Here is a 20,416-nt window from a genome sequence, read left to right on the forward strand (position 1 = left end):
CAAGTAGTAAAATGAATTCAGAAGGAAGAAGGTTATGGGGGAGCCTGGGTGGCTCAGTCGGTTAAGCATCCAACTTCAGCTCAGGTCATAATCTCGCAGTTTCGGAGTTCAAGCCCTGCGTCGGGCTCTGTGCTGACAGCTCGGGGCCTGGAGCCTGCTTCCGATTCTGTGTCTCCCTCTCTCTCTGCCCTTCCCCTGCTCATGCTCTGTCTCTCTCAAAAATAAATAAACATTAAAAAAAAAAAAAAGAAGCAGGTTATCAAAAGTAACAGAATTGTTAGGGGCTGAATCCTGTCCTCCAAAAAAGAGATGTTAAAATCCTAACCCCTGATATTTCAGAATGTGACCATATTTGGAAATAAGGTCTTTATGGAGATATCAAGTTAAAAATGAGGTCATTAATGTGGGCCCTAATCCAATACGACTGGTGTCTTTATAAAACAGAGGAGTTGAGACACAGAGACAGACACACACAGAGAAAAGACCATGACCCAGGGAAAAGAAAGATGGTCATCTACAAGCCAAGATACTCCTGAGGCTCCCAGCAGCTAGGAGAGAGCCCTGGAACAGATTCTTCCTCTGTGCATTCGGAAGGAGCAGAACCCTCCCCAGACCTTGACTTTGGACCTCTAGCCTCCAGAACTGTGAGACAATACATTGCTGTTACTTAAGCCATCCAGTTTTTGGAGCTTTGCTACAGCTGTCCTAGGATACTAATACCAAAATGTATTTACGAATCCATTGTGCAAAAAAAGAAAATTATTTACAAAAAAACTTTTATCGTAGTCTCCTCACAGAAGCTGGAATCGTTGGAAAGATGGAGACAATGAATATATTCAGGTATATGAAAAAGATGTCAAACTTCGTTTAATTAACCCATCGATTCATTGAAATTCCAATCTCAGTCTCAATAGGATTTTTCATGGAAGTAGAAATCAGCTGCTAAAATCACTAGAAAAAGTATAAAAATGGTAAAGAAAGATTTGAAACAGAACAGAGGGGCGACTTGCCTGATGGGATAACAAAACATCAGAATAAAATCATCCAACAGTGCATCATGGAGGCAAGGAACAGATATACAGATTTTTAATACAACTTACTAGAAATGTCAGAAATAGACCCATGTATATATGGGAATTCGGTTCACGATAAAGGTGAAATATCAAAACTAGGGAAAGGATTGATTAAAAAAAATTTTTTTTAATGTTTATTTTTGAGAGACAGAGAGAGAGACAGAGTGGGAGTGGTAGAGGGGCAGAGAGAGAGAGAGAGAGAGAGAGAGAGAGAGAAGGAGACACAGAATCCAAAGCAGGCTCCAGGCTCTGAGTGCCGAAGTCTGATGCTTAACCCACTGAGCCACCCAGGCCCCCCGGGGGAAAGGATTGCTTTTTAAAATAAATGGTTTGGGGACAATTGGCTACATTCATCATAAGTTCCTACCATAGTGTATTTTCAAAAGTAAGTCTGATACAGATGAAAAACAGAAACAAAATCAAGACTCAGAAAAGTATTCTAAGCAATTGTAGGATATATTTCTGACCTTAGCCTATAGCAGGCTTCCTAAACAACCCACCGAAATCCAAAGTCAGGATAGAACAGACTGATAAATAGGCGTGAATACACACTAAGAACTTCTCTGTGACATAAACAAAATAGTTAAAAATACAAAGTGCACACTAGGAGGAAATATTTGGGATATATATTAAATCGACTAAGAATCAGAATCGGAATCCATAAAGTACTCCTACACATTAATACTAATAAAAAAGGCATACAATCCCGTTAAAAAAAAAATGGGCAAAGGATATGAGCAAGCAATCCACATAGGACAAACTACATAAGACCAATAAACTCACAAAAAAGATGTTCTCTCTCCTTAGTAATCAGAGAGCCGCAAGTTAGAACAGTGTGATACTGTTCTTTCAGGAAATGACTAATACTAACTCATCAACCAGGTCTCAGCTCAGATGTCCCTTCCTCCAGGAAGCCCTTCCCTACCCTCGGGCTGGGTGGGCGGCCCCTCCCCAACCCTCTCCCGGGCGTCTGGGATCTCCCAACCCAGCCTTGACCATTCCAGGTCGTCCCTTTTGGGGGACGAGTCTGCCTCTCCCAGTGAACTGTGAGCTCCAGGAGGGCAGGAGGGGGCTATGGTTGTCGTTGGTCACCTCTGAGTCAGTAACACTGCCCCTCACAGGCCCGGGAACAGAGGAAGCGCTGGGGGAATATGAGTGGAATGAAATAATGAATGAATGTGGAAACTGAGGCCAAGTCAATGGCAGAGCCGGGATTCCATCCAAGCCTGTACTGAGGGGAGGGACCTAATTTGATCTCCCGCCGTTTTCCCCCACTGATCCCTGCCCGGAGCCCGAGCACAAGTTGGTGCTTAATAAGGGCATCAAAACTGAAATTCTCGGCAACCAGGGACGTTCAGGGGGGTAGACGGACGGCTCTCTCTCCAACCCAAATCTCCGCAGTCCTCCAGGATCATAGAGAGCTGCGCAGGGACGGCCCCTGTCGAAGTTCTACCCCTCTGGGGAACGGTGAGGGCGGGATCGAGGGCTAGAGAGGCCGGAAGTGCGGCGAGCCCGGGGACGCGCTGGCCGCGCCGGCGTGGGACGCCTCTGTCCCTCTCCGGTCTTTTACTCCCGGCTCGGGGACGAGGAGGTGAGTCGTCGCGGCGCTCAGACAGCGGGGCTGGGTCGAGAGGGGCGGGGAGGGACCTCCGGTGGCGATTGGCAGCCGCAGAGGCCAACCATTCGTTGCAGTGCCTGAGAGATGGACGAGATGGAGCGAGGGGAGGGTATCCAGGCGCCAGCCCTGCGGGCGGGACGGAGGGGGACGGAGGCTGGGGCGGGCAAACGGAAGGCGGGGAACAGTGAGGGCGGGGTGACTAGAACGCGCGGAGCGAGGGGCGGGGCGAATGAAAAGTCTGGACCGGTAAGGGGCGGGGCGAACGGAAGGTGAGGCTCCGTGTGGGCGGGGCTTTATAGAATCTGGGGCGCTCGGTGTTTGGAACTTGATGCTCTGGAGCCCTGGGATTTCTTGGGGCGGGATGGCTGTGAGCGGGGGTTCCTGCTGGAAGGATGGGCATGCAGGCGTTGCTGTCTCACTCGCCCCCGCCGCCGTGCCTTCATTTTCAGGCCCCAGAAGAACCTTGGGATGGACGAAGAGGGAGTGCGGCAGCCCTCCGGGCCACCCACGAGGAAGAAGTTCTTCATACCACTGGATGAGGATGAGGCCCCTCCTGCGGGGGTAGGACAGAGGAGGAGATGGGGAGAACGCTGGCAGACTGGGGTGGGGGGGGGTGGATTGAGAGGAAGGGGCCTCCAAGGCCCATGGTGTGGTTTAGGAAATGTTGTGGCCTGGGTCACCTTGGGAAAACAGTCCTTTGCTCTCCGCGAGTCTGCTTCCCTATCTGTAAAATGTCATGGTGGTTCCAAGACAGGGCTCTGGCAGAGGCTGCAGACGCAAGCAGCGGGTGGCTTTGGGTTGTGTTTTATGTGGTCAGCCCCCTGGTTTGCAAAGGATGAATTTATTGCTGACATTGGAGAATTGGAAGGCCTTGCAACTAAAAGGAAAAGTCGGCACTTTTGACATCTCTTGGTAAATTGAAGGATCTGACCACGCCGACATCACGTTCCCACAGGAAAACAATTGGCTGGTGCTGAGTACTGGCCTCTCCGTGTGCGCTAGGAAGAAAAAGTGGGCTAAGGGTACAGGGAGTGATGGGGGAGAGGCGCTCCCTTAGGTCAAGGGGTTGCCTCTTTGAGGAGGTGACATCTTGGCAGTGATGTGAAGGAGGTGAAGGAGTGAGCTGTGTGGCAACCTCTGGGGCAGAGGGAACAGCCGATGCAAAGGCCCAGGATCAGAGGGAGCCTGACAGATTTGAGGGCAGCAAGAAGGCCAGTGGGGCTGGAATCGAGAAAGGAAAGGGAAGGAGGTGGGAGGTGAGACAGGGGGAGCAGGGACAGATCTTCTAGAGCCTTGCGGGCTGTGGCGACAGCTTTGGCTTTTACTCTGAGAGGGGAGCCACCAGGGTCTCTGAGCAGAGGGACGTGAAATGACCGTGAACAGAACAGACCGCGGGGAGTAAGGATGTAGGCGGGGAGCTGGTGAGGAGGTGCACTGGTCCAAGGGAGAGAAGTTGGTGTCTGGGACCAGTATAGCGGCTGAGGAGCAGGGAGGAGTGGCTAGATTCAGATTTGGACACTCCTCCCCCTCCCCCACAGTGCAAGCCCTTATTCAAGTCCACGCGGAGCCTTCCCACCATGGAGACCTCAGCCCAGGCTGCCCCTCAGACCTATGCCGAGTATGCCATCTCGGGACCTCCAGGAGGGGCTGGGGCTCCACACCCCACGGGGTCAGAACCCCTGGCAGGAGAGACCCCCAACCAGGCCCCCAAACCGGGGACGAAATCCAGCAGCATCATTGTGAGCCCCCGGCAGGTGAGGAGGGGAAGGAATAGTGGGGTTTCGAGCTTTCTGGTGGGAACCACGGGTACGGGGGTGGCACTCAGGTGGGCAGTGGAAGGAAGTCAGAGCTCTTGCCATTGTGCCCTGGGCGACGCGAATTCTTTCATTCATGCATCCAACTACCGGGGGTGGGTTGAGGTTGCGCCGTGTCTATTCTTTTGTTAAAACAAAAATACCGTAGACTGGGTCGTTTAAACAGCAGGCTTTTATTTCTCACACTTCCGGGGGGTGGGAAGTCCAAGGTCAAGGCGCTGGCCAATTCAGCGTCCAGGAAGGACCCGCCTCCTGGTTCGTAGACTGCTGTCTACTTCCTGTGTCCTCACCTGGGTGAAGGAGCTCTCTCGGGTCCCTTTTGTGAGGACTGATCCCATTCATGGAGGTTCTACCCTCCTGACCTCATCACCGCTCCTCACCTCCCGCCTCCCTTTTTTTTTTTTTTTTTTTTTTAAGTTTATGTTTTTATTTTGAGAGAGACAGAAACAGCGTGAGTGGGGGAGGGGGAGAGAGCGAATCCCAAGCAGGCTCCATGCTGCCAGCCCGGATCCCGACGTGGGGCTCGAACTCACAACACTGTGAGATCACGACCCGAGCCAAAACCAAGAGTTGGACACTTAACCGACTCTGCCCAACCCACACCCCACTGTGGAGCAGGTCCTACCCTCTTTATTAAAAGCACATTCTACCTCATTTAATAATTACTCGTTCATCCCCGAGATGGTTTTGTGTAACGACTGCGTCCCCCACAAGGCAGGGATCTTTGTCTGTCTTGGTCCCTGCTGTATCACAGCACTTAGACACACAGTAGGCGCTCAATAAATACTGCTTGGATGGGTTAGAGGCTGACTTGCTCAGAGAATCTCGATTTTGGGCTACAGGGTACGTCCAGCATGGAGTGAGAGCCCGGAGCCTGTCCAGCAGACGCCTGACTGTTGGGGGTGGGGGTCACAGGCCACGTGGGCCTTCCTCTCAGATCACTGGGGGCCACAGAGGGGTTAAGAGCAGGCCAAGGGGCAGGTTTGTGCTTCAGGAAGCACTGGCTTCTGTTCGGAGGCCAGGAGGGGCCCCTACTGGGGCAGGCGACCAGGAGGAGGCAGGGTAGGGGCCTGGGTATGGGCTATGGCAGTGCAGGGGGAGACTTTGATGGGGATGTCATCCTGGGGGTGCCCGGGTGGCCCATTCAGCTAAGCATTCGACTCTTGATTTCGGCTCAGGTCACGATCTCAGAGTCCGTGAGATTGAGCCTTGTGTCAGGCTCTGCACTGACAGTGCAGAGCCTGCTTGGAGTTCTCTCTCTGCCTGCCTGCCTCTCTCTCTCTCTCTCTCTCTCTCTCTCTCTCTCTGTCTCTCAAAATAAGTAAATAAACTTAAAAAAAAAAAATCCTGGAAGGTAGACGTTCCCCCTGGAGGAGAGGGACGTGTCCGTGACTAGGCTTGGGTCTCTGGATGTTGGGCCTGTCCCTGAGGTGAGGGGAGGAGGGGCAGGTGCCGGAGCTGGTGCTGAAGGCACTTGGGATGCAGTGAGGCGGACATCCTGGGGGGAGTGCCCAGCAACCCCAGGGCACACACGTGGGGCTAGGGGAGAGGACTGAGCCCGAGAGACAGACTCAGGGACCCTTTAGTTAAGGCCCAGGTCTGGGGGAGAGGTCTGGGTCAAAGCCAGAGCACCCAAGGGCATTCCCCGCTGAGGAGGTGAACTCTGGAGGGAGGGGAACAGGCACAGGCAGGAGGGGGGATGGGGAGGTGTTGACACAGGTAGGGGGAGGGGAGCCCTGGGGCTGGCAGTGGTCCCAGGGCCATCCCTATTAATGGCTTCCGCCCTTCCTTCCCCAGAGGGGCAACCCCGTGCTGAAGTTTGTGCGTAACGTGCCCTGGGAGTTTGGTGACGTGCTTCCCGACTATGTGCTGGGCCAGAGCACCTGTGCCCTGTTCCTCAGGTGAGCTCTGAGGGGGCTGCCCCACCTTCCTGAAGGCCTGCGAGGCTGTGCTCCCATGTTTGGGACCATTGGGTGGGAGACCTTGGGGTGTGGCCCTGTCAGCTCTGGGCCTAGTGACCTGGCGGGGAGGAAGAGGTCTTCTCCTGGAGGTGCCCAGAGGGACGAGAGCGGCAGGCCCAGACTCTGGTTCTGAGGGAGGAAGGGCTGGGCGCCTGGAGTCCTGGGTCTGAGCAGGTTGGGGGTAGGGTCCCTCAGGTCCCAGACATCCAGGGTGAGTTGATGAGAGCCAGGATTTCGCCAGCCTGTACCGCAGTTAAGCAAGTTCCCTCTCCATTCCCGGGCGCCCCTCTGCACACAGAGCTGGATGGGGGAAGTGAACCTTCTAAGTTCCTGTCCTCCCTGCAAGGTACGAGAGCTGGTGGCTGCTGGACAGAGATGTCCCCTAGTTCCCTGGGTGGAGAAGCCACCCCAGCCCCTCCCTGCCAGTGCCTTCCGAGGCTAAAGCAGACAGTCCCTGGGATGGGCCTGCTTCCCAAGACCAGCTGCCCCGTGTCCCCCAGTCCACACCCTCTAGGCGCTTGTCTCCTGTCCTCTACCCGAAGCCCAAGTCTCTTCCCTTCCCCAGTGAGGAACCTGGGGTCCATCCCTCCAGGGAAGCCAGAGCCAGTCAGCCCTTTCCGCCAACCCCGCCGTCCCCTTCCTTGATGGGTGACCTGAGGCAAGTCACTTAACGTCTCAGAGCCTCAGGTCCCGGTGTCGCCCGCGCCCTCTGCATTCCAGTGAGAGTGAAGAAGGGCTCCCAGGGTCTCGGGGAGAGCGAGCCCTCCCAATCCCTCCCTCTCCCCTGCCCCCCAGCCTCCGCTACCACAACCTCCACCCGGACTACATCCACGGGCGGCTGCAGAGCCTGGGGAAGAGCTTCGCCCTGCGGGTCCTGCTCGTCCAGGTGGACGTGGTAAGCAGGGGTCACTTCCCCCCCGGCCTCGTGGTCCTCATCTGTCGGGCCTCGCAGCAGCCAAGTGGATTGTTGAATCCCAAGAGAAGGTGCAAGTTGAACCATTTTTACATCGGACATTAACACCCTGTGTTGGCAAGGGGGCGCGAGGGTAAAATCTCGTCTCCTCCTTCCCCACACCACTTCCGCTGGTCCCAGCCCTCTGACACCTGAGCGTGTTTTGAAGCTATGTCATCTTGTCTTCACAGCCTGGCCCGCCTGGGTCTCTGCCCCAGCCTCTTCTCTCGTCTCAGGGCCTCCAGCCCCAACCGCTTCCATCCTCACAGCAGCCGGTGGCGGGGGGGGGGGTTCCTAAAGCACAGATCTGATGTCCAGACCCCTCCATGGCTCCCCAGTGCCTCGCTATGGCCCGTGAGGCCATGTGACCAGACCCCTGCCCTGCTCTCTGGGTTCATTTCCCAGCTTCCGTGTGGTCGCCCTTTCTTTTACGTTCTCCATCACATTCCGTGTGAATTGCAATTCCTCAAGTCCTTTCCCCCCCTCCTGTCTTCCCTATGTTTAAAATTTCCTTTTCGTTCTCCTTTGCCTCCTTCACTCCTCCTCCTCCTTCAGGTCTCAGTTCAGATGTCCCCACTTCCAGGAAGCTCTCCCTGATCCCCTGGGCAGGTCAGGTATCCGCTCCTGCTCTCCCATCCCAATCCTGGCCACTCTGGGTCATCACTGTATGGGGACAGTTTGATCTCCCTCATCAGACTGTGAGCCCCAGCGGGCAGAGCCCGGGCTCTCTTGGTTACTGTGTGTTACCAGCATTGCCCAGCACAGGCGGGCACCCAGTCAGAGCTTAGGGAGTGCTTTAAGTGGAAGGCTCTTGGCATCCTACTATGGCATAACCTACTGTGGTTTTCAAGACTATAATTCCTTGTTTACTACCAGATTTCCCATTCTGATTTTCTTTTCCACCCAGAAAGATCCACAGCAGGCCCTCAAGGAGCTGGCTAAGATGTGCATCCTGGCTGACTGCACCCTGGTCCTTGCCTGGAGGTGAGACCAAGGCTCCCCGCCCAGGTCAGGCTCTATCCCAGGAGTCCGTCCACCCTTCTGCCCCCCAGCCCTTTCCTTCTGCCATGAGCTCCCCGTGTGAGCCTGGTCCCGGCACTGCCTCTCTCTCGGCCTCAATTTCTGCGTCTTTAAAATAGGATCTTAATATTTGTCTTCTAGGGCTATAGTCACGAAAGCAGGTGATATAGATCAAATTGCCAGGGCCATACTGCTGGCTTACGAATCAGACCTAAAATCTGTCTGAATAATTAATTCCACATCTAGGTTTCTAAAGACTATTTAAATTTTTCTTTAATGTTTATTTAATTTTGAGAGAGTGAGAGCTAGAGTACGAGCAGGGAAGGGGCAGAGAGAGAGGGAGACACAGAATCTGAAGCAGGTTCCAGGCTCCAAGCTGTCAGCACAGAGCCCGATGAGGGGCTCGAACCCATGAGCCATGAGGTCATGACCTGAGCTGAAGTCAGATGCTTAACTGACTGAGCCACCCAGGCGCCCCTCTAAAGACTATTTAGATTGGCTAATTTCCAGTTGGAAAAAAAGATATACCTTCCTCACCCCATAAGAAAAAAAAATTAAATCCTGAGAAATTATTGACATTAAAAAAAAAGGTGTTAGAAGAAATCTTTTTTTTTTTTTTTAATTTTTTTTTTCAACGTTTATTTTATTTTTGGGACAGACAGAGACAGAGCATGAACGGGGGAGGGTCAGAGAGAGGGAGACACAGAATCTGAAACAGGCTCCAGGCTCTGAGCCATCAGCCCAGAGCCCGACGCGGGGCTCGAACTCACAGACCGCGAGATCGTGACCTGGCTGAAGTCGGACGCTTAACTGACTGTGCCACCCAGGCGCCCCAGAAATCTTTTTTTTTAAGTAATTATGCTCATTGTTTTTTTTTTTTTACGTTTATTTATTTATTTTGAGAAAGAGAGGAGGAGGGCCAGAGAGAGAGGGAAAGAGGGAATCCCAAGCTGGGCTCTATCCTGGAGCTGACACACCAGGGCTCAGCTCACAAACTGTGAGATCATGATTTGAGCTTGAATCAAGAGTCGGATGCCTAATCAGCTGAGCCACTCAGGTGCCCTAGAAGAAATCTTATAGGGGAATATATATCTAGTTTTTAATGTTTATTTTATTTTTGAGAGAGAGAGAGAGAGAGAGAGAGAGAGATAGTGTGAATGGGGGAGGGGCAGACAGAGAGAGGGACAGAGGATCTGAAGGGGGCTCCTTGCTGAAAGCGGAGAACCTGTTGTAGCCCTTGAACCCACAAGCCATGAGATCATGACCTGAGCTGAAGTCAGACACTTAACCGACTGAGCCACCCAGGTTCCCCAGGAGAATATTTTTTATTTTTATTTTTGATTTATTAAAAAAAAATTTTTTTTAATGATTATTTATTTTTGAGAGAGAGAGAGAGAGAGCACACACAAGCGGGGGAGGGGTAGAGAGAGAAAGAGACACAGAATCCAAAGCAGGCTCCAAGCTCTGAGCTGTCAGCACAGAGCCCAACACGGGGCTCAAACCCATGAACTTTGAGATCATGACCTGAACTAAGTCTGACATTTAACTGACTGAACCATCCAGGCACCCCAGGAGAATATTTGTTACAATCTTGGGGTAAGAAAACTCTTCCAAAGCAAGACCCAGAACCTCAAAGCCGTAAAGAAAAAGGTTGGCTGATTTGAGAAAATTAAAATTTTAAAACTTCTGGGTGGTAAGACATACTGTAAATAAAGTTGAAAGACAAGTGACAAATTACCAAAAAGTATTTGCTGTGTATATATTGCATATACAAATGTATATATATATGTGTGTGTATATATATATATATATGTATATATACACACACACACACACACACACACATATATACATACATATATATATACATACATATAAATAGAAAATACTTAACGTCTCTAATTTATGTATGTATATATAAGTTATATTTATACAGTGCAAATACATTTAAATGTTTATATTCATATGCATATATTTGAACATGTTTATTATATATTTATATATGTAAAGAACTTCCCACAAGTCAATAAGAACCCAAATAAGAGTTTAATGCAGGTTGCCAAAACACATGAAAAAAATATCAACCATATGGTTTATCAAGAAAAAAGCACATTTTAAAATACGAGGTGCTGGGGCGTCTGGGTGGCTCAGTTGGTTAAGCGTCCGGCTTTGGCTCAGGTCATGATCTCGTGGTTCGAGAGTTCAAACCCCACATCGGGTTCTGTGCTAACAGCTCGGAGCCTGGAGCCTGCTTTAGAGTCTGTCTCTGTCTCTCTCTGTCCCTCCCCCGCTTGCACATTGTCTGTCTCTCTCTCTCAAATATAAATAAACATTAAAAAACAAAACAAAACAAAGCGAGGTGCCCTAAATTTGGTGCAAGTCTCTCGGATGGGTAGTATGAAACGGGCACCCGCATATTTGCTTGGCAGGAGATTTGACAGGCTATTGAAACAGAAAATAGACACCATTCTTCGACACAGAAACTCCTGCACTAGGATAGTCCCTGCTCGTGCGTGCTCACGCGTGTCCGAAGTGACATGGGCCATCACTGTAGCATCAGTGGGTGAGAACCAGAGTTGCAGAAGCAAATGGCCTTGTATTTTTATTTATATACAGAAGGGAGGAAGAAAATGAGCTGTGTTTATGAACAGACTCGTATGTGGATAAACCGAAAAGGGCTCCAGAGGCTCCAGGCCCTGGACAGTGCTGACCTCTGGGGACCGTATGAGGCATAGATGTGGATGAGAGCGGGGCTGTTGTCTTCTGCTTCTTTTTGTTCTGAATATATACACTGGTTAACCTTTCTTGTGTTAAATAGATGGCACGTTCACGTAGTTCACAGATGAGAAGCGACACAAAAATGTTATGTGTGTGCATACGTCTAGTCGTACATATATATGGTACATACACACGGTGTATATACATGTGGCAGTGTAGACATATGGTTATATATAGATGCTGTTCTGTGCCTTACGTGGTTGTGTCCTTACCTGGAGATCTCTCTCTCTCTCTCTCTCTCTTTTTTTTTTTTTTTTTTAGTTTATTATTTTGAGAGAGAGAGAGACAACAAGCAGGGAAGAAGCAGAGAGGGAGACAGAGAGAGAGAGAGAGAGAGAGAGAGAGAGAGAAAAGCCCAAGTAGGCACAATGCAGGACTTGAACTCACAAACTGTGAGATCATGACCTGATCCGACCGGAGCCTAGAGTCAGATGCTTAACCAGCTGAGCCACTCCAGGCGCCCCTTTAAAAAAACATTTTTTTTTTTTTAAGTTTATTTATTTATTTAAAGAGAGTGCTCAAGAGTGTGAGCGGGGGACAGGCAGAGAGCTAGAGGGAGAGAGAATCCCAAGCAGGCTCTCCGTTGTCAGCACAGAGCCCAACGCAGGGTGTTCATATTTTTAAAAATACTAATTTTTTAGAGCATTAAAAAATTTTTTTTTAATTTTTTAAATTACATTTATTTATTTTTGAGAGACAGAGTGAGACAAGGTGAGAGTGGGGGAGGGGCAGAGAGAGGAGACATAGAACCTGAAGCAGGCTCCAGGCTCTGAGCTGTCAGCACAGAGCCCAACGCGGGGCTCAAACCTGCAAACTGTGAGGTCATGACCTGAGTCAAATTCGGATGCCTAACCGACTTAGCCACCCAACTGCCCCCCAAATTTTTTTTCTTAATGTTTATTTATTTTTGAGAGAGACAGAGCATGAATGCGGAGGGGCAGAGAGAAAGAGAGGGAGACACAGAACCTAAAGCAGGCTCCAGGCTCTGAGCTGTCAGGACAGAGCTTGACGCGGGGCTCGAACTCACGGACTGGACAATGAGATCATGAGCTGAGCTGAAGTCAGATGCTTAACTGACTGAGCCACCCAGGCGTCCCTAGGGCAGTTTTTAAGTTTATAAGAAGGAATATCAGGAATCACAAAGAATTACCAAATACCTCTTCTCTCCCTGCATGTGGTTTCTCCTATTATCTCTTGTATTTTTTATTTCTTTTTTTAATTTTAATTTTTTTAAAGAAATACAGCAGTCTTTAACAAAAAATTTTTTTAACGTTTACTTATTTTTGAGACCGAGAGGCAGCTTGAGTGGGCAAGGGGCAGAGAGAGAGGGAGACACAGAATCGGAAGCAGGCTCCAGGCTCTGAGCTGTCAGCACAGAGCCTGATGCGGGGCTTGAACCCCTGAATCATGAGGTCATGACCTGAGCCGAAGTCGGATGCTTAACCGACTGAGCCACGCAGGCACCCCTAAAAAAAGTTTTTTTAACATTTATTTATTTAAAAAAAAATTTTTTTTCAACGTTTATTTATTTTTGGGACAGAGAGAGACAGAGCATGAACGGGGGAGGGGCAGAGAGAGAGGGAGACACAGAATCTGAAACAGGCTCCAGGCTCCGAGCCATCAGCCCAGAGCCCGACGCGGGGCTCGAACTCACAGACCGCGAGATCGTGACCTGGCTGAAGTCGGCCGCTTAACCGACTGCGCCACCCAGGCGTCCCAACATTTATTTATTTTTGAGAGACAGAGTGTGAGCAGGGAAGGGGCAGAAAGAGGAGACACAGAATCTGAAGCGGGCTCTAGGCTCTGAGCTGTCAGTGCAGGGCTCGAACTCATGAACCGTGAGATTATGAGCTGCGCAGAAATCAGGAGTCAGACACTTAACCAACTGAGCCCCCCAGGTGGCCTAAATTTCTTTTTTTAAAAGTAGGCTCCATGCCCAGCATGGTGTTTGAACTCAGGACCCCAAGATCAAGGGTCAAGTGCTCTACGACTGAGCCAGCCAGGTGTCCCTATGTATTGTATTAATTAGTGTGGTACATTTGTTACAACCGATGAACCAGTGTTGATATGTTACTATTATTATTGATGAAAGCCCATAGTCTATGTTAGGGTTTGCGGTTTTATTTTTATTTTTTAATTAAAAAAAATTTTTTTTAATGCTTTTATTAATGTATTTTTGAGACAGAGAGAGACAGAGCATGAGCAGGGGAGGGACAGAGACAGAGGGAAACACAGAATCCGAAGCAGGCTCCAGGCTCTGAGCTGTCAGCACAGAGCCCAACATGGGACTCGAACTCACGGACCGTGAGATCATGACCTGTTGCTCTCTGTTTTATATTCTGAGTCTTGACAAAGGTATGATAATGTGTCCATAAATTCTGTATCACACAGAATAGTTGCACTGCCCTAAAATTTCCCCTGTGTTCCACTTATTCATCCCTTCCACCCCCAAACTCCTCATCTTTTCACAGTCTGCTTAGTTTTGCCTTTTTCAGGATATCATATAGTTGGAATCATACAATCTGTAGTAGAAATAGAAAAACCCACGGTTCTCCTTGTGTGTAGGAAAAAAAATGCCAGTTCTTCCCTAATGTGGGTCTTTATCCTGTGTGTGTGTGTGTGTGTGTGTGTGTGTGTGTGTTTAATCTTTATTCATTTTTGAGAGAGAAGAGAGAGGGAGAACAAGTGGGGGAGGGCAGAGAGAGAGAGAGAGAGAGAGAGAGAGAGGGACAGAGGATCCAAAGCAGGCTCTGTGCTCACAGTACAGGGCTGTGTGGGGCTCGAACTCACAAACCGTGAGATCAGGACCTGAGCCCAAGTCAGACCACCAGATGCGCCAAAGTTTTTCCCACACCAAGCAAGTCTCTGCAGCACCAGCTGGGCGTCCTACCGTTTAACTCACTTCTGACACTACCTGGGGATGGCCTCAGGTCCCACAGGTGAAGGGGCTCAGTCCAACACTGCCCCCCCCCCCACTTCAGACGCCAGTCATAAACCCCGCTTGTACTTCTGACCGTCCCGCTCCCAGTGACTCCCTGAGAGGCTCAGAGCTCAGGGAAGCACATTTTCCGGTTTAATAAAGGATATGATGTTAAGAGAATCAACAGCAAGACAATGAGAGACGTAGGGCGAGAGGTCTGGGAGGGTCCTGCGTGCAGGAGTTTCTGTCCCCGTGGAATTGGGTGTATCACTTCCCAGTGGCTGCCCTTCTGGAAGCTCTGAGTCCCCTAGTACTGGGATTTTATGGAGTCTTCCTTACGTGGACCCAGTTGAGTATTAGCTCCATTTCCAGCCCCCATCCAGGAGCCCACCCAGAGTCATCTCTGTAGGACAAAACAGTTAGCAGTATTCTTTTAACCTCCCTCCGTGCCTTCTTGTAATTTGGTAGCTTACTCTTCTTTAAAAAAAAAAAAATTTTTTTTTTTAATATTCGTCTATTTTTGACAGACAGAGCATGAGTGGGGAGGGGCAGAGAGAGAGGCAGACACAGAATCCGAAGCAGGCTCCAGGCTCCGAGCTGTCGGCACAGAGCCCGACACGGGGCTCGAACCCACAAACCATGAGATCATGATCTGAGAGGAAGTCAGACACTTAACCGACTGAGCCACCCAGGCGCCGTGGTAGCTCAGTCTTCTTATTGCTGAATAATATCCCATTGTCCGGGTGCACATTCTTTCCCAGCTGCGTAATATTCCATCGTGGAGATAGGCCAGGTCATGACCTTGAACTCATGACCCCAAGAGATCAGGAGTTGCATACTTTACCGACCAGGCTCTTGGGCAAGTGACTCAACCCCCCGCTGGTCTCTTTCCCTCTCTGTGTATAATGGTTTGAAAATAATAATTGCCTTAGAGGATCCTTCTCTGGAAGCTTCTGAACACAGTGGGTTAGAACAGTGCGTCGGCCCCCGGAAGGGGAATGTTTCCTATGTCTTTACATCCAAATTATGGGATATTTTGCAACCATCCCATAAAAGAGGTCAAGCTCTTTCTGCTGACATGGGAAGACATCCTGCTGAGAGCTGCAGAGGGCAAAAATGAAAGCAAATTGTAGAACAGGACGCAGTGTGCTCACTGTGTGCCCTGAACAAATTAAGAACCGGAACGATAATCCTGCAGTGAGGGAGAGCCACGAAGCCCACGTAACGGGAAAAGAACAGAATTAGAAAAATGAAGGTTTCTTTCAGGAATACGGACCAACACTTGATCAGCAAAGATGGCTTATTAGCTGGGATTTGAAGGCTAACAGAAAATGCCTCGGCACAAGTCCTTCCTTTACTTGGACTCAACTCCCTAGTCTCAAGTTCAAAGAACAAAAAAGGCCAGCTTTCTCCCAGTGCTAATAAACCTGGGTTACTTTATTCCGCACACATACAAACCCTTTTTAAGATTTGGTTGTCCCACCTACCTTTGAAACTGTTCATTACATGTCAAAAAACAAAAAAAAAAAAAAAAAAGGAAAAAACCTCAGTGCCTGACGTGAAAATTAATGGCGATTATTAAATCAGGTTAGTTGCTATAAAAGCTTCAGCAGTCGGCTCACCCCGCAGCCTTTCTCTTGAAAGTGCGCTATATTAAAAATCTTCAGTGGGAACTGAATTGCATCCTGAGTTTTGTCTTCCTGCGGCTGGGAAAATAGTAACAGTGTTTCTGGTTTTTCTCCCGCCCCGGCTCCACCGCGCTGACTTCCCTTCCAGAATAGCTCACATTTCTTAAACGGGCTCTAAGTGCCAGGCACGGTTCTGAGCGCTTGGGAGCGATGACGCGTGTGATTGTCACAATTCCGCTATCCACGCCACTCTGCAGATGAGGACACTGAGGCCCAGAGAGAGAAAAACACTGGCCCTGGGGTCACGCAGGTGGGAAGGGCGAACCTGAGCCCAACAACTCGTCAGGCTCCCAAGCTCTGTCCCTTTGCCAGCAGAGATGTGTAAAGATGTGCCTGGCCGGGGTTACCGCCAGGGACCTTTTCGGGGAGGAAAGTTCACTTTGCTCTGTATTCGAGTTTGGAACTTTTAGCATCGGCACTGACTACTGCTACGGCAATGAAATGAATCTAAAACATGACCACTGCCCTCGCCACACTGGCTGACCCGAATGTTCTCACCCCAGCCCTGAGGAGGCCGGGCGGTACCTGGAGACCTACAAGGCCTATGAGCAGAAGCCGGCCGACCTCCTGATGGAGAAGCTGGAACAGGACTTCGTCGCCCGGGTGAGGCCACTACACCTCCCTGCCTGCCCCCGGCCCGCCCCTGCTGCTGGAATCCTACCTCTCCTCCCCAGTCTCCCCCTCAGTTCATCACCTTTCTCTTCCTAAGCACAAACTTGTTTCTGTCCTCCCCAGCTCAGAATCCTCCCATGGCTCCCCAGTACCCTCAGGGAAAGCCTAGCCTTCTCACCACACCCTACAAGGCCCTGCCTATCCCGCCCAGCAGCTCTGTCCACCCCTGACCTTGCATGCATTCTGGCCAGGCTGGCTGGCTCAGTCCCTCCTGTGTCCCCAGCACCACCCAGCACTTAGTGGGTGCGCAGGGAGTATTTACCAAATGAAGCATTTAACCTGAGCTCCAACGCCTGAGTAATGGTGGATGTCCACCACCACTCCCGAGGCGGGTACTGTTAGGACCCCCATTTGCCTGAAAAGAAAGTCCAGAGGTCAATTCCTTTGCCCAGCCCTCCTAGGGAGCAAGCAGTGGGGCCGGGTTTTGAACACAGATCTGACTCCAGAGCCTATGGTCTACCCTGGGCAGAACCAACTCAAGAGAAATGGCATTTATCTTCTCATGATGTGACCAATGTTCTCTCAGCTAGTGGGGGACCCACTCTGAGATGAACTTTTTATCAGCCAAAAGGGGGGGGGGGAATTTATTGAACACCTCCTGCATGCGGGGCAGTCTGGGGACACAGTGGTGACCCAGCGCCCAGATCGCTCTCATTTCTTCTCCTGCCGCACCTCTGCCTCCTCCCCTCCCTTCCAGGTGACTGAATGCCTGACCACCGTGAAGTCTGTCAATAAAACCGACAGCCAGACCCTCCTAACTACTTTTGGGGTAAGGAATGGTTCCCTTGTCCTGATGGCATTTCTGCCCCCTTGCTTTTTCAAGGAATGTCCCCTCCCCCCGACCTCCCCTGCCCTCCCACAGGACCTCACCTCCTTCCAGGGAGATCTTAGACCCCCGAGGAGCTGGGGCAGGGTAGTTTTGTGCTCCCCGTCTCTGACCCTCACCTTCCACCTTCCTCAGTCTCTGGAACAGCTCATAGCTGCGTCCCGAGAAGATCTGGCTTTGTGCCCGGGCCTGGGGCCCCAAAAGGTAAGAACTGTGGGAATGGGCTTGAGGGGTCGGGGACAGGAGGGAGCACTACATAGATGGCACCTCAGATCCCAAAGCTCTACGGCTGTGGAAGGCCACAGTGCTGTTCCTACAGTTGGGGAGAACCGAGGCCCAGAGAGGGTGGGGACCAGCCCTAACTCGCATAGGCAGCCTGGGACAGAATCAAGACCAGGAGGTTTGTCTCCCAGCCCCCAGAGTCCCCTCCGAGCCGAAACCGAAAGAACCAAAGCCCACTCTGGATGTAGCAAGCAGATGGCTCGTTTAATGACCAGTTCCTTGTTGCTTTCTGGCTCTCACGCAGGCCCGGAGGCTGTTTGATGTCCTACACGAGCCCTTCTTGAAAGTGCCCCGATGACCCCAGCCGCCAGAGAGGCCCTCGTCGTAACAATAAAGCATTTTCCAGGCTCGGGCTGCTTCTGGTGCGGCGGCGCCGTCATGGGGAAGGGGTTCTCTGTTCTCGCTCTCTGCTGGCCCAGGCGGTCACCTCCGGCTTTTCTTTTCGTTTCTTCCCCTTTCTTTTCTTTTCCTTTCTCTTTCTTTTTTTTTTTTTGGTGTGTGTTTTAAAGTGTATTTATTTTGAGGGAGAGGAGACAGAGAACCCCAAGCGGGCTCCACACTGTCGGCGCACAGCCTGATGCGGCGCTCGATCTCATGAAACGCGAGATCGTGACCTGAGCCGAAATCAAGAGTCTCAACCGACTGAGCCACCCAGGCGCCCCTCCAGCTTTCCTTGACCACAGTCGTCAGTTTCCCTGGAGGAGGCTACACAGGATCCGGCTGCCGCCTCTTCGACTTCTTCTCCCGGCCTGTGGAAGCCACCTCCCCAGGCTCTGGACTCCGCGGCGGCTCTGGCATCTCCTCCCGGGGTGCTGCCTCTGGCACCCCGCTTTCCCGGCCCCGTTTCTTCTTCTTCTTCTTAGCAGGTGCTGGATCTGCCCCTGCTTCAGGTTCATGCTCTTCTGGAAGCTCAGGCTCCATCGGCTCACCCTGTGGGTCCGTTACCTCAGTCCTCGGCTCAGTTGCTCTGAGCCCCTGTTCTTTCTTCTTCTTCTTGGTGGATGCTAGAGCCGCCCGACCCTCAAGGTCACCTGGCAACTCGGGCTCCACCGCCTCTGCCCCTGGCTCCACTGCCTCGTCTTGCCGTTTTTCTTTCTTCCTCCTCTTTTTGTGGGGTGTTAGAGCTGCCTCAGCCTGAAGCTCAACTTCTTGTGGTGGTTCGGGCTCTGTCATCTCCCCTGGGAGTTCCAGAGGCCTCCTCTCCAGCTCTAGAGCCTCATCAGTCCCCGGCTCCATCATGACTTTGTGCCCCTTTTCTTTTTTCTTCTTCTTCTTCTTCTTCGAAGATGGCAGTGGGACGGCTTCCTCCTGTGGCTCCTCCTCCAACTGCGGCTGAGACTCAATCAGCATCCTTTCCCCAGGCTCCCTCTCTTCTGTCCCCTTCAGCCTCTTCCTCTTCCTGGTGGTGGATGATGGGAACAGCGCTTCCAGAGGCTCCAGCATCTCGGCCGCAGGTTCGGCTGTCACCAGCTCCATCACCTCGAGTTCTGGCGGCTCCTGCTTTTTCTTCTTCTTCTTCGCCACATCCGGGGACCCCAAAGCTGTGTCCCCCGCCAGGGCCCCCAGCCCATTCACTGCCTCCCGGGGAGCTGGGGCCTCTGGTATTTGCCTCTTCTTTTTCCTCTTTTTTGAGGCAGGCGACTTCAGTGCCAAGGCTGACCCAGGCCCTGTTACCGGTAGGCCGCCTCCAAAGGCACAGAACCGGGGCCTCAGGTCAGGGGGGATCTGTGGCGGGGGGCTTGTTGGAATAGGCTGCAGCAGGGTCCCTGGTGGGGATTCCTGGGAACCCTCAAAGATCCTCAGGCTGCCCTGGGGGGCTGGGGCACAGGTGAGTCCCCCCCCTGCCGCCACGGAGGGAGCCAGCAGGATTGCTCCTCCAGCCTGGGGACCGCTGCTTCTGAGGACCCGGTAGCGGTGCCGCTTGCCTGCCAACTTGCCCTTCACAATCTGGGAGCCAGAGAGAGGCACTAGCCGCCCGTTGAGGCTGCAAGGAGAAAGGGGAAGGCAGGAGCTCCATCAGATTCTTTCCGTGAAACGGGGGGGGAAAAGAGCTGAAAACCGCGTTTCTGGATGCCTAAGAGAAGCCCCTCTAAACTTCCCCCAAGTTCAGCCACTAGGATGGAGCATATTCCCAGGAGGTGGCCTGGGACCACTCACCAGTCTGGGGCGAAGTCTACAGGGGCCTGGATAAGCCACAGTTCCGTATCTGGGTCTGTTAACACTTCCAAAGAGAAACGGGTGGGCTCTGAGGTTGGGGACGTCGCGGTAAAGTTGGGGGGGCAAGAGAACTGAGCAGCACCTGCAGAAGGGGAAATGGGGGTCTGCTGACACTTCCCGTGAATCCAATTCTCCAGGGCGCCTAGGGGGCCCACTGGCCCCAGCCTCTTGAGCGCCTCAACCCCTCACCCGGTCTCTTCTCTGCCTGCTCCCCAGAGGCATCCCTGTCTCCACCGATCCAATCCCGGGGGGCGCCCTTCGCTCCACCGGTAGTTTCCCCCACCCCGTACGCTCCCTCGGTCTGAAGTCCCTTCCTCGCGGGCGATACACTCTCCACAGGTCCTGTCTCGAGGATGTCCCTTTTTCCGTCCGAACGCCCCTGGGCGCCCCTTTCTCCTCCCGGCAGCCAACTCTCTGCACCCCGTCGGCCCGCCCTGATGCAACTCACCGCCGGACGGGGTCCCCGCCATCCCGGGACCCGTGCCTCCCTCAGACCCGGCCGCCGGAGCCTCAGGAGCTCCGTGGACGACCACGTGGAACCAGAGGGGCGGGGCCTCGTCCGGGAGCGCCCATGTGGCGCGGGAGCGCGGGGGTG

At 51.9% G+C, this 20,416-nt stretch overlaps 2 protein-coding genes across 5 annotated transcripts; one reads left to right on the top strand and one right to left on the bottom strand.

Moving 5' to 3' along the window:
* Positions 1 to 497: 497 nt before the first annotated feature.
* ERCC1 (ERCC excision repair 1, endonuclease non-catalytic subunit) lies at positions 498 to 17,953 on the top strand. Of its 4 annotated transcripts, none has more exons than XM_043600547.1 (10): positions 504 to 840; positions 3,141 to 3,252; positions 4,230 to 4,445; positions 6,303 to 6,406; positions 7,262 to 7,361; positions 8,326 to 8,402; positions 16,328 to 16,427; positions 17,194 to 17,265; positions 17,458 to 17,526; positions 17,849 to 17,953. In XM_043600547.1, exons 1-10 carry the CDS (start codon positions 725 to 727, stop codon positions 17,900 to 17,902), a joined length of 1,020 nt encoding a protein of 339 aa, XP_043456482.1. In that variant the 5' UTR covers positions 504 to 724; the 3' UTR covers positions 17,903 to 17,953. The 4 variants fall into 4 exon arrangements, 3 of the variants coding, with proteins under 3 accessions (XP_043456484.1, XP_043456482.1, XP_043456483.1); XM_043600548.1 differs by lacking the exon at positions 504 to 840 and adding an exon at positions 2,540 to 2,664; XR_006300309.1 differs by lacking the exons at positions 7,262 to 7,361; positions 17,849 to 17,953 and having other exon boundaries at positions 498 to 840; positions 8,326 to 8,426; positions 17,458 to 17,497.
* POLR1G (RNA polymerase I subunit G) lies at positions 17,790 to 20,407 on the bottom strand. Its single transcript, XM_043600546.1, has 3 exons — positions 20,270 to 20,407; positions 19,762 to 19,903; positions 17,790 to 19,588 (listed from the first exon to the last, which is right to left on the bottom strand). The coding sequence occupies exons 1-3, from the start codon at positions 20,289 to 20,291 to the stop codon at positions 18,310 to 18,312; spliced, it is 1,443 nt and encodes a 480-aa protein (XP_043456481.1). The 5' UTR covers positions 20,292 to 20,407; the 3' UTR covers positions 17,790 to 18,309.
* Between the last annotated feature and the right edge of the window lie 9 nt (positions 20,408 to 20,416).

The sequence above is a fragment of the Prionailurus bengalensis genome, chromosome E2 (assembly GCF_016509475.1).
Source record: "Prionailurus bengalensis isolate Pbe53 chromosome E2, Fcat_Pben_1.1_paternal_pri, whole genome shotgun sequence".
Classification (NCBI taxonomy): Eukaryota; Metazoa; Chordata; class Mammalia; order Carnivora; family Felidae; genus Prionailurus; species Prionailurus bengalensis.